The sequence below is a fragment of the Piliocolobus tephrosceles genome, chromosome 14 (genome assembly GCF_002776525.5).
Source record: "Piliocolobus tephrosceles isolate RC106 chromosome 14, ASM277652v3, whole genome shotgun sequence".
Lineage (NCBI taxonomy): Eukaryota > Metazoa > Chordata > Mammalia > Primates > Cercopithecidae > Piliocolobus > Piliocolobus tephrosceles.
Window position 1 is genome coordinate 4,270,815 of NC_045447.1, and position 12,575 is coordinate 4,283,389.

General features: G+C 59.6%; 1 protein-coding gene across 2 annotated transcripts in view; it reads left to right on the forward strand.

Moving 5' to 3' along the window:
- Nucleotides 1–1,893: 1,893 nt before the first annotated feature.
- VAV2 (vav guanine nucleotide exchange factor 2) overlaps nt 1,894–12,575 on the forward strand; it is a 238,500-nt gene continuing 227,818 nt past the window's right edge. Inside the window, exon 1 of one of the 2 annotated variants that reach the window (XM_026457484.1) lies at nt 1,894–2,652. In XM_026457484.1, the coding sequence (XP_026313269.1) occupies nt 2,449–2,652 (204 nt within the window). In that variant the 5' untranslated portion in view covers nt 1,894–2,448. The remainder of the gene's footprint in view (nt 2,653–12,575) is intronic. The other variant, XM_026457483.2, reaches the window with a different exon arrangement.

A 12,575-nucleotide genomic window follows, 5' to 3' on the forward strand; every position in this document is an offset into this window, starting at 1 on the left:
GCCGGTGAATGTCCCCATTATGCAGATCAGGACCTGGGAACCAGGGAGGCCTGAGTGGCTCAGGGCCACTGTGGTGAGGTCTGTGTCTCCTGACTTGGGTCTTCTCCAGGGTCAACCCCAGATTTTCGTGCAGCCCCTCCTGGGTGCAGCCAGGTGCCTGGTGGTGACAGCACCACCAGGGGGCAGCAGGTACCCATGGCATTATTGGCGGGCGGCTGCCTGGGTCCCAGACCTGGCGGGTCCTCTTGGCCAGTGACAGTGAGGACAGAGGCCCCCTTCTTGCTGAGGGAGCCACTTGGGGGAAGAGACATTTAGTGCATCAATGCCCCGTGCTCCAAGCGAGGGGTTGGGAGAGTGGGTAGTTCTTCCTCTCTCAGCCCTTTCTGTCCCACCACTGTGGGAAGCCTCTGGATAATTTATCCGTCCATTCTTCACAAGCAAGTCGGGTGGGAGCGGTGTCTCCCCACTCTAGAGCCGAGGGGTCGAGGTTTTGCACGAGGAGGCATCAGCGCAGGCTCTCAGATGGGGCTGGAGGGGCCGGCTCACGTTTCACTCCTGGCTTTCTGATTTCTCAGGGAGATGCTGATGGGTCCAACCTGCTGCCCCATCTTCCTCCCGTGAGCAAGGCTCTCCCCCTTGCCCTAAAGGTGCCCACTGCTGCTTCCTCGGGGAAGGGCAAGAGACGGGAGCCGTCGGCTCACCTGTCACCTGGCCTGAGTTTACCGCTGCAGGCCAGAACCTAAGCGGGAACCCCCTGCTTCCACTTCAAGTGGAGAAGGGGCGAGTCTGACTCTCTGCAGAGGCCAATTTCCAGGACAGAAGCTCCATCGGAGGCCCTGGGCCCAGGGGACGCTCTCTGGGCTCCCTCCTAGCATCCCCCTGTTCCGCCCCCTGCACAGGGAAGCCAAGGGGTAAGGGGTCCGGGGGCTGCCCAGTGCTGCCCCAGCTCGTACAGGCCCAGGATTCCACCAGAGTCCAGGGTGGGAGCCCTCAGAAACTGCACCCCAGCCTCCGGGGCTGAGCTAGTCTCAGAGAAGGGCTTGGACTTGCCCGGGGGTCCCCCAGTGAATCAGCAGTGAAAACCCGCGGTTCCTGGCAGCTGAGCCAGGATCCATATAATTTCAATTGCAGAATCTGTTTGTCCTTGAAGCCCCTCCCACCGTCACACGTTGCCAGCTGGACAGAACGCGCCCCCACCACCCAGGGTGTGGCCCAGAAGGGAGATCAGGGCGGATCAGCATGGGGGCCGGCTGCGACCCTGGGCCGGAGAGCACCTTCCTGCGCTCACTTTTGTCACGCATTCCGTCCTGGATGCCAGGAACTGCCCGCTGGGCAGCTGCGAGTGGCCAGGACTCTGGGCCAAAAGCTGGGGAATCCTGGCCTTTATGCAGCGTCGGGGGTCTTCCTGTGGGCCCCCGGCCAGGGCGGAGGACAGGCTCTGGGAGTCCTGGGTCCGTGCGCCTTCGGCCTCAGCCTCGGGTATCCCGCTGGGGCGGCTTGATGGGCCAAGGGGGCTCAGGAAGCTTCGGCCCAGCCCGGTGCCCCCTCCCGAGTCTGTCATTTCCGAACGGCCATGTGAGGGCGCCCAGCGCGACAGGGACCACCTCCTGACCTCCACGGAGGCCCAAAGACACCCAGGAGGGACGCCCGGCCATCACTCCAAGGGCGAGGTCGCTCCCCCATGGAGAAGGGCTCCCCAAAGTCCGAGCGCCCTTGGAGAAAGTCTCCTGGACCTGGGCCTTCGCCTCAACCCCCGCCCACCGCAACTTTCGCGGGCGGTAGCGGGGCAGGAAGTGGGGGGGCGGGGGCGGGGGCGGTGCTTGGGGCGCGGGGAGGTGCCACACGAGTGCTCCGGCCCCGCCCCTGCCCCGCCCGGCCGTAGCCGCGCCCCCTGCGCCCCTAGCGCCCCGGAGCCGCTGAGCCGCTGAGCCGCGGAGTCGTCGAGTCGCAGCGCCGGGCGTGGGTCCTGCGGGCGGGGCGAACAAAGCGGCGGCGACGCGGACGGCCCAGGCCCGGGACGCGCGGAGCGAGCGACCCCACCAGGCCTTTGTCTCGGGCGGGGCAGGAGCGGCGGCGGCCGCGGGGCGCCCGGAGGGCAGAATGCGGCGCCCGGCGGCGCGAACCGGGGAGCGCTGCGGCGACTGGCTGCGTGGAGCCCGGCCCGGGGCCTGCGGGCACTTGCGTGTGTGAAGCGGGGTGATCCGGCGCGCAGCCCGTTGCCCGCCCCGCGGCCGCACGTGGGCGGGAGCTGCGGCCCGAGAGGAGCCCGAGGAGGAGGAGGAGGAGGAGGAGGAAGAGGAGGGAACGCGCGGCGGCGCAGCGGGGACCTGGGGCAGCCCGCGCGAAGCCCCGCCCCGGTCCTGAGCCCCGCGCGCGCGGGCGGGATGCCCCGCGGCCGCTGCACTTTGGCTCAAGCGCTGCCCTGAGCCGGTCGGGCCCGCGGGCGCCATGGAGCAGTGGCGGCAGTGCGGCCGCTGGCTCATCGACTGCAAGGTCCTGCCGCCCAACCACCGGGTGGTGTGGCCCTCGGCCGTGGTCTTCGACCTGGCGCAGGCGCTGCGCGACGGGGTACTCCTGTGCCAGCTGCTGCACAACCTCTCCCCCGGCTCCATCGACCTCAAGGACATCAACTTCCGGCCGCAGATGTCCCAGGTGAGCGCCCGGCGCGGCGGGAGGGCCCCGGGGCTCCGGCGCTCGCGCTGCCCGACGCGCGGACAGAACGCGGAGGCTCGCAGCGGCGGCGGCCCAGGCGCCCTGGCTGGGGCGGCCGTGCTCTGGGACGCGGGCGGGCGACGGGAGGGCGCGCCCCGGCCCTCCGAGCCGCGACCTCAGGAGGCGCGAAGTTGGCCAAAGTCCCTCCAGCCCGGGTCGCGCCGCCGCCCTCCCCGCCCCCGGGCACTGCTCCGGTGCGGCGGTTCCGCGGTCTGCGCCGCCTGGGATGGGGGAGGCTGCAGCGCTGTGCTTGCTCTGTGGGGCCCTGCGAGTGGCCCCTCAGTGCCCAGGGAGCCTGCCGAGCCGGGTGTAAGCGTCGTGGGTCGTATCCTCGGGCCTCGCGCCTGCTGGCCGGACGCCGGTGGAAGAGCGGGCGCGGTCGCTGTGCCGGCCCGGGGCGCGGCTGGAGGGCCCGGGAGGGGCGCGGGGCGGGAGCCCTCGGGGCCGGCAGGAGCTGGGTTCGCCCCGGGCACCGCCCCCTCTCCAGCCTCCGCTTCTTCCAGGACCCGGGCCCGGGTCGAGCCGCCTCGAGGATCCCCAGGGCCACTTGGCGCCGGTCCTGGCCCCCATCGCTTTTCTAACACCCCCACCCCTCCTTCGGGCGCTGAGTGTGGCCTTTGTCGCGGCGGAGACACGCGTGCGGCCGCAGGGCCAGGCAGGAAAATGCCTGCCCCGCCGAACGGAGCTGCTTTTCTTGGCCTCTTAAAGGGAACTTGGCTAAGACTTGAGCAGAATCGAGGCTTCCATCCTCTTCTCCGGGGGTCTCGGAATCCTTACTGGGAGCAGCTTAGAAGAGGTCGGGAGAGGCAGAGGGGGTGCCAGCCCGGTCCAACCAGCACCGACGAGGCGCCACCTTCCAGCCAGCTCAGCAGCCCCTCAGGGCGCGCAGTGGCAACTCCATGTAGAGAGGGACCATTCACCAGTGGGACTTAGGACGTGGTTCCTGGGAAGGAGGGAGAGTGAGTCACTAGCGATTCCAGGCTGGGCTGCCGAGGCCTCTGCCCTTTGGTGGTGACTGCGTTTCCTAGGAGACCGGGCCCTCCTCTGCTGGGTTGGGGGGGTGCTGACAAAGGCAAGCCCTGAGGGGAAGGGGCCGCGTTCCCACTCCGCCTGGACCGGCTTAGTAGGAGCCCTCAGGAGCCTCCCTGGGAGCCATCCCTTCTTCCCGCAGGGTGTCAGTGGTCAGGTGCAGGTGGCGGTCACCGCTGCAGAGGGCTTCCCCAGATCTGTTCTCAGAGCCCCACGGGGACTGGGAAGTCTGGACTCCATTTTATGGCTGGAGAAACTGAGGAGAAGGGTAGCTGTGGCGGAGCAGGGCTGGGCCTGGAACCAAGGCGGCTGCCTTTGATGTGAGTTCCAGGGGCTGCCCAGGCTGACTTGCTGGGGCAGGATTTCCGGCTGCTTGCAGGCTGGGGCTCAGGGCAGAGGCAGGGCAGCTGGGTCAGCACAGAGGAGGCTTGGGAGGAGCCCATCCTTGCGTCGTGGACTCGCTGGGTCTCTGGGCTGCCCCTCCCCAGCTGTGGTTTGGGAAGATGGGAGGAAGAGGGGGCCCTGGCTGTGGCAGGTGGCTTGGCTCAGCCTTTGCACTGGAAGTTCAAGCCAGAGACTTCCTGGGGTCTCTGGAGCCATTGGCCAGGCAGCAATATGAACCCTGACACAGGCCCCTTGAGCCCTGCTTCTGGGCCGGTGGAGGGGCATCTGGGGGTCCCGCTGCTGAGCCGGTGGAGGGGTGTCTAGGGGCCCTGCTGCCAGACTGGTAGAGGGGTGTCATAGGGCCCTGCTGCTGGGTGGGTGGAGGGTGCATCTGGCTGCACACAGGAGCTGGGAGAGGGACTTCATTTCTCTGTATGGCTGGTGTTTGTTATCTGGGAAACTCACTTTTTTTTTTTTTTTTGTCTTTTTGGAGATGAAGTCTTGCTCTGTTGCCCAGGCTGGAGTGCAGTGGCGCAATGTCGGCTCACTACAACCTCCACCTCCTGGGTTCAAGCGATTCTCTTGCCTCAGCCTCCTGAGTAGCTGGGACTACAGACACATGCCACCATGCCCAGCTATTATTATTATTATTATTTTTTGAGATGGAGTCTCGCTCTGTTGACCAGGCTGGCGTGCAGTGGTGCAATCTCACTCAGTTCACTGCAACCTCCACCTCGGGTTCAATCGATTCTCCTGCTTCAGCCTCCCGAGTAGCTGGGATTACAGGCGCCTGCCACCATGCCCGGCTAATTTTGTGTGTATATATATATATATTTTGAGATGGAGTTTCGCTCTTGTTGCCCAGGCTAGAATGCAATGGCGCTATCTCAGCTCACCACAACCTCCGCCTCCCAGGTTCAAGTGATTCTCCTGTGTCAGCCTCCTGAGTAGCTGGGATTACAGGCATGTGCCACCTCACTCAGCTAATTTTGTATTTTTGGTAGAGATGGGGTTTCTCTATGTTGGTCAGGCTGGTCTCGAACTTCCGACCTCAGGTGATCCACCTGCGTCGGCTTCCCAAAGTGTTGGGATTACAGGCATGAGCCACTGCACCCAGCCTGTAGTTTTAGTAGAGATGGGGTTTCACCATGCTGGCCAGGCTGGTCTCGAACTCCTGACCTCGTGATCCACCTGCCTCGGCCTCCCAAAGTGTTGGGATTACAGGCGTGAGCCATAGCGCCCCACCCATGCCCAGCTCTTTTTTGTATTTTTAGTAGAGATGGGGTTTCACTGTGTTGGCCAGGCTTGTCTCGAACTCCTGACCTCGTGATCTGCTCACCTCAGCCTCCCAAAGTGCTGAGATTACAGACGTGAGCCCCTGCGCCTGGCTGAAACTCATATTTCTTAAGGGGTGGGGATGGGAGGGGAAAGAGGTCATCTCCACCCTTGGTGGTTGGGTCAAAGAAAAATCACATCTGCCCTTTCTTACCTGCCCTGCTGTGGCCTAAGCACAACCTTAGGTGGGGGTTGCCGCCTGTGTTTAATAGGTGAGGCCGTCAAGGTTCGGAGAGCTTGAGTGACTCCTCACCACGCCACCACTCCTGCCCAGATCGGTAAGTGGCAAAACCAGCATAGGGATTGCAGTCTCCCTCCCAAGACTGTTTAAATAAATGATGACTGCAGACCTTCCTAAGCTGGCTTGCTGTCTTGCGGACTTTCTGAGGGATGTCCCTGGCCTCGTTCTTGGGTTGTCACAGTGTGTGTCTGTTTTCAAGGGGTGGCTGGGATGGGGGGTGGGTGCCTGTGATCCCTGGCTAGTGAGTTGCAGGGCCCCTCGAGGGCACATGCTGGGGAGTCTCCCACCTCCCTGCCAGTCATGGCATATGGGGCTGTCTAGCCCGGAGGCCTCTATGATGTTCCCTCTTTCCAGAACTTCCCCTGGCTTCTCATGGTGACATCCTATTTTCAGAGGACTTGGAGCGCCCCTCCCACTTTGAGTTTAATCTAGGCTGGGTTATTTGCCCTAACGGATCATCATCGCAATGTGCATTTATGCAGCACCTGCTGTGCACAGAACCGGGTGCTAGGAGGTGGTCACAGGGATCCCAGTGGCCCACCTGGTCATTTCTTCTGAAGCTGGCAGGATCTACTTTATTTTATTTTATTTTTTATCCAAAGTGCCTGGAAGCCCCATGGGTTTAATTAAACTAATTGGGTATGACCACAATCTGCTGACCCTCACAAGAGACTGGGTATGTCTGGAGCAGCTTCGATTGGGAGGTCCCGAGGTTGCCTGTGCCAGCATCTGCAGATTGCACCCTTAGGGCACCACCCGCCCAGTCTCTGACTTGCCCACATCGCCCTGGTGGCCTCCTCCCCGTAAAACAGATCAGGCAGCCATTGCTGGAACACCACGCAAAGGCTTGGCTCCGGGCCTGCCAGAGTCTGTCCCCAACCTCCACCTCAACTCCCTGTGCTCCCTGCCTCTTCCCAGACACGCCAGCCTGGCGATGTTTTTGGCACCCCCCTCCAGGGCCTTTTTGATGTGTGCCATCATAAGCTGTGCGCTTGCTGGAAGACCTTCTCTCCTTCTAGCCTGGTTCTTCCTGTAGGAGCTGGTATCGGGGCTGCCTCCCCTTGGCAGCCTCCTTGGGTTTCACCCTCTCCCCACCCTGTCCTGCACGCGCTTCGAACCTCCATCTCACTCCTTCACTGTTCCAGGTGTCCCTCTGGCCTCGTCCTCTCCGCTTTTTGTTTCATTACACAGTACCCTTGCTGCTCGTTCTGCAAAACTCAGCATCTGGACAGCTGGAGAGTGTGAAGGATGATCCTAACGAGAGACTGACTGTGTCTGGAGCACCTTTGTGTGGCTGCCTCCCTTCTAGGTCTGAGCCCCTCCAAGGCAGGGCCATGGCTGGGCTTGCTCCTCTCTGGGTCCCTCAGAACCTTGTGCCTTCATTCGAGGAATAATAAATAAATAAATACGATATAATTAAATAATAAATAAATAAGTAATAATAAAACCCTGCCGCATGCCACGCGGGCTCTGTGCCTGTGAGGGGAGGGAGGAGAACAGGCCGGGGCTGTCTCCACTCTCGTGAGGCTTCTCATCACACAAGGACCCCAGTGGATGTTGATGAGGAGCTTGGTAACTGAAAAGCGACAGGGAAATACCCGAAGGGCCCCCGGTGTCAGCAGAAGAGGCTTGGCTGGTGTAGCCGAGGTCCAAAACACAGAGCTGCTGGGAGCAGAGGAGGGGATGCTGGCTGTGAGGAAGACAAGGATGTCTTTTCTTTTTTAGAGGATAGCTTGTATTTTCTAAAAAAATTCAAAAATATCTCAGTTGTAGGAAAGTTGTAAGTACAGCACAGGTAACTTTTTCTTTTCCTTTTTCTTTTTTTTGAGACGGAGTCTCGCTCTGTCGCCCAGGCTGAAGTGCAGTGGCCGGATCTCGGCTCACTGCAAGCTCCGCCTCCCGGGTTTACGCCATTCTCCTGCCTCAGCCTCCCGAGTAGCTGGGACTACAGGCACCCGCCGTCTCGCCCGGCTAGTTTTTTGTATTTTTTAATAGAGACGGGGTTTCACCATGTTAGCCAGGATGGTCTTGATCTCCTGACCTCGTGATCCACCCGTCTCGGCCTCCCAAAGTGCTGGGATTACAGGCTTGGCCACCGCACCCGGCCGTAACTTTTTCTTGAACCATTTGAGGGGAAGTATGGGGCTCGATGCTCTGCACCCCAAATGCATCAGTGTGTTTCCTACAAACAAGGTCCTGCTCCTCTGTAACCACAGCACCACCGTCTCCATCCAGCCAACAGCAGCAATCCATGACCTGTCGCTTTTCCACAATTGTCTCAGCAAATGCCCTTCACGGCATAGAGCTGCCTCAGGACCCTGGGCTGCCGGTGGCAGTGTCCACCTCTGTCAACCTGGGCCCACTCCTCAGCCTTTCTTTGATGTTCATGACCTTGACTCTTTGGAAGGTTACAGCCTCCTTTGGTTACAGAATGTTCCCCCATCAGCAGGGTCAGGCCATGCACCTGTAGGGGCCTAGCTCAGCCTCCATGCTGCATCCTTCCTGCTTCCTCCTAGCAGTTGGCACGGGGCTTGGATGTGCCCCATTGCGGGTGATGTTGTGTTTAATTACTCTGTTAAGGTAGAGATTGCTTGATTTCACTGTAAAGTTACTTTGCTTTCCTTTGCCCTTAACACATACTTAAAGAAGATACTTTGAGTCAATATAATTATCTTGCTATTTGCTTCTCCTTTTCTCCCTCCTTTCCTTCCTCTCTTGTCCTTCTCTGCTCATCTGTCTCACTCTTTTCTTCTTTCTCTTCTCATCCATCTCTGCTTTTCTTTTTCCTCTCTCCCTCCCTTATTCTGTCCCTTCCTGCCATGTCTCCAGTTTGGGTTATGGTTTCCTGTTTTATTCCATGCATATAACCTGTTACCATCATTATTTATGTTGATGCTCACACAGTCTCAGGTTTGGCCAGTGAGAACCGTGTTACACCGGCTTTTGCTTCCCTGTGTCTTTTGATTCGTCCTCATCATTCTTCGAGTGCAGAGGACATGTGAATACCGTGCCTGACTTCCTGGCACAAGATGTTCCAGGCTCACTTTGCATTTCCATTGTCCCAGCTTAGGAACCAGCTGTTTGTTCAAGGAGCTCTGGTTCCTTGGTAGTGGAGAGGAGTATTTAGAAGGCAAGATAGGCCAGGTGCGGTGGCTCACACTTGTAATCCCAGCACTTTGGGAGGCTGAGGCGGGCGGATCACGAGGTCAGGAGATCGAGACCACAGTGAAACCCCGTCTCTACTAAAAATACAAAAAAAAAACAAAAAAACAAAAAAACTAGCCGGGCGTGGTGGCGGGCGCTTGCAGTCCCAGCTACTTGGGAAGCTGAGGCAGGAGAATCGCTTGAACCTGGGAGGCGGAGGTTGCAGTGAGCCGAGATCACGCCATTGCACTCCAGCCTGAGTGACAGAGCGAGACTCCCTCTCAAAAGAAAAAACAAAACAAAAAACCCACAGAAATAGTGCATCTGCAGCATTAAAATTTCATGCAGGGAGGGAGATTAGGAAAAATATCTGAAAAGGCTCCTTGGAGGGACAGTAATGAAAATGAGGGTGAGAAACTTTCATCTTGCGAGCACTGGCATTCCCGCTGGGCAGGAGCCCGGGAGCATGGGGTGGCATGGGGTGGGAGCATTGTCTGTTAGTGACAGGGACTCACCAGGAGTGGGACTTGAAGGCTATGTTGAGCAGGATCCCAGGCTCAGGCCTGGGGTCAGCAGGAAGGACCCCAGGCCACAAGGAGGGCATAACCCGGCATTGGCAAAGATAGAGATTTCTGCCGAGTGTTGCGATTGCAAAAACCCTGGCTTTGGTGTGGGGCAGGATGAGACCGGGAGGAATGCTGGGTGTGAGGTGTGGAGGCCGCTGTGAGAGTGACCTGCATCTGCCTGCGGTTTGGGCCTTGGAGATTGGTCGGGGCCCTGGCGTCAGGGCGGTGGACTTCTGGAGGCAGGACCTTGTTGGGGGTCTGGGGTGGATGAGCATCCGCACCCCCCCCCGCCCACACGCCTCTGTTGAGCCTTTTCTTGCTCTGAGGCCCAGGTCATGAGGATGTCGCCTCCCTGGAGAAAATCTTTCTGGTTTTCCTGGAAGGACACTGGGTTCTGGCCTGGGTGGTGGGCAGTGTGGTGGCCTCTTTTGAGGTGACTTGTGAGGATACATGTTCGTCCCTGTGTCCAGGCCATGTGTGTGGGCTGTGGCTTCCCAGTTTGAGGGGTGGGAGTCCCAGGACAGGGACGGCGTTGGCAATCCGGTGGGGCCAGTGTGGAAGACCCTGGCTTTACGCAGATGCCCAGACCCGAGTCCCCAGCTGAGGCCCCAGCAGGCCTCCCTCCTGACTGCCGCTGAAGTCACCTTCTTCTCTCCCAGTGTCCCAGCCCAGCCATTGCCGTCCCTTTCCTAGAGCAGGCGGCGGCAGATGTTTCAGTGCAGGGCTGGATGGTAAATATTTTAGGTTTTGTGAGCCAGACGGTCTCTGTCACGACTATGCAGGTCTGCCCTTGCAGCACGACAGCAGCCCTGGGTGGTCTGTAAACGGAGGAGTGTGGTGATGCTCCCACGAAATTTATTTTTGTAGAATGAAATTTGAAATGTATATCATTTTCACATATCATGAAATATTATTCTTATGCTTCCCCCACCAACCTGCTCAACCATTTAAAAACATAAAAACCTTGGCCGGGCGCGGTGGCTCAAGCCTGTAATCCCAGCACTTTGGGAGGCCGAGGCGGGCGCATCACGAGGTCAGGAGATCGAGACCATCCTGGCTAACATGGTGAAACCCCGTCTCTACTAAAAAAAATACAAAAAATTAGCTGGGCGTGGTGGCGGGCGCCTGTAGTCCCAGCTACTTGGGAGGCTGAGGCAGGAGAATGGCGTGAACCTGGGGGGCGGAGCTTGCAGTGAGCGGAGATCGCGCCACTGCGTTCCAGCCTAGGGGACAGAGCAAGACTCCGTCTCAAAAACAAAAACAACAACAACAACAAACAACAAAAACATAAAAACTTTTCTTGGCTTGCAGGATGTACAAAACCAGGCAGCGGGCCCTATGAAATCAGGCAGTGGGCCCTCCAAAACCAGGCGGCGGGCCCTCTAAAACTAGGCAGCAGCCAGAGTCTGCCACGCCCTGTCCTAGGTGCCCTCTTGCGGTCTCCTGTCCTGCCAGCCTGGTCTGCCGCACCCTATCCCAGGTGTCCCTCTTGCAGCCTCCTGCCCTGCTAGAGTCTGCTGTGCCCAGTCCCATGTGCCCCTCTTTTGGCCTCCTGCCCCACCAGCCTGGTCTGCGGCCACGTGTGCTGCAGCCACGCGTGGTTTGGCGCTGCTACCCTGGAGGCACCCCCCTGCCTGGTGTCACCCCCACCGAGTCTCCCTGGCCTTCCGTGCCCCAGCTTCAGGCACAGTGACTGCCTTCCTGTGCCTCCCAGTTCAGGGCCTTTCTCCTGCAGTTCCCTGAAGGGGAACCCTCTTGCCTGGCTCACTGCTGCCGTCTGCTTAGAGGCCTGTCCTGGAAAACCTCTCCTGCCCCCAGGCCAGCCCAGGCCCCCTGGCAAGGGCTCTTGGTCTCCCGGACTTTCCCCTTCCAGGTCGCACCGTTTGTCGTGTTTACTGTTCCATTTGTATCTAAAGCTTTTGGCAGGGGCTGGTCAAACAGGAAGTGATCAGTAAGAGCAGAGCTTTCTCCCAGGCCCTCGTTGTGCCAGGAAGCAGACTGAGCGCCTCCATGACCCCAGCCCCCACCCTTGGGCAGTCTAGAGGGGACTTAGCTCTCAGCCCTGTTTTCCTGATGGAGGCCGGGCTCCTCATGTCTGGAACGACACTGCCAGAAAGAGATCACTGGAAATGCTTGGAGACATGAAGAGTGGCCCGCAGGGGCAGCAGTGGGGACCACACTGGCCTGCTCTATCACACTTAGCATCTTTTTTTTTTTTGAGACGGAGTCTCTCTCTGTCGCCCAGGCTGGAGTGCAGTGGCCGGATCTCAGCTTACTGCAAGCTCTGCCTCCTGGGTTCACGCCATTCTCCTGCCTCAGCCTCCCGAGTAGCTGGGACTACAGGCGCCCGCCACCTCGCCCGGCTAGTTTTTTGTATTTTTTAGTAGAGACGGGGTTTCACCGTGTTAGCCAGGATGGTCTCGATCTCCTGACCTTGTGATCCACCCGTCTCAGCCTCCCAAAGTGCTGGGATTACAGGCTTGAGCCACCGTGCCCGGCCCACACTTAGCATCTTAATGGTGGCCGTGTCCCTCGAGCTCAGCCTCCTTGTCTGAAATGGGATGACCGTGGCCACCTTGCAGACTCTTGGAAAGATTTGATGCAAAAAGTGTGTGCCTGGCACCCAGCACAGTTTCTACCCCACAGCAGGCCCCACTGAGCCCCAGGACATGGCACCCTCACCCCGAGCCTGGCGGCTCACTCCCAGTGAAGGGCACCTGCCCTTGCCCGCTGCCTGCCCTCCCTCAGCATCAGAGCTGGGTGCAGCGGGCTGCCTGAGGGAGCGGCTCTCCTCCTGGGGCTGCTGCCTTACCACCCACCTCTCCTCCCCTCCCCTCTGGCTGCCAAGTGGAAGCTGAAGCCCTGGGTGCACTGCTGGGTGCACCTGGACACCGCACTGGTGTAGTGGGGTGTGGTCATGGTCACTAGTGCCTATCTGCAGAAGGAGGCATTCTGGGGCAAGCAGAATCAGGTGAGCCAGATGGTCCTGCAACATCTAAGTCTGAGATGGGGAAGGGAGCTGTTAATCGTCACATGAGGACCATGGGTGAGGAAGAACCTGCCGGGGACGTGGGACGCTGAAGAAGGGGCCTCACCCCATCTCCTGCTTCTCCTCAGGGCCTCCTGGGTTGGACTGGGTAGAAAGTGGGGCACGTGCAGGCTTT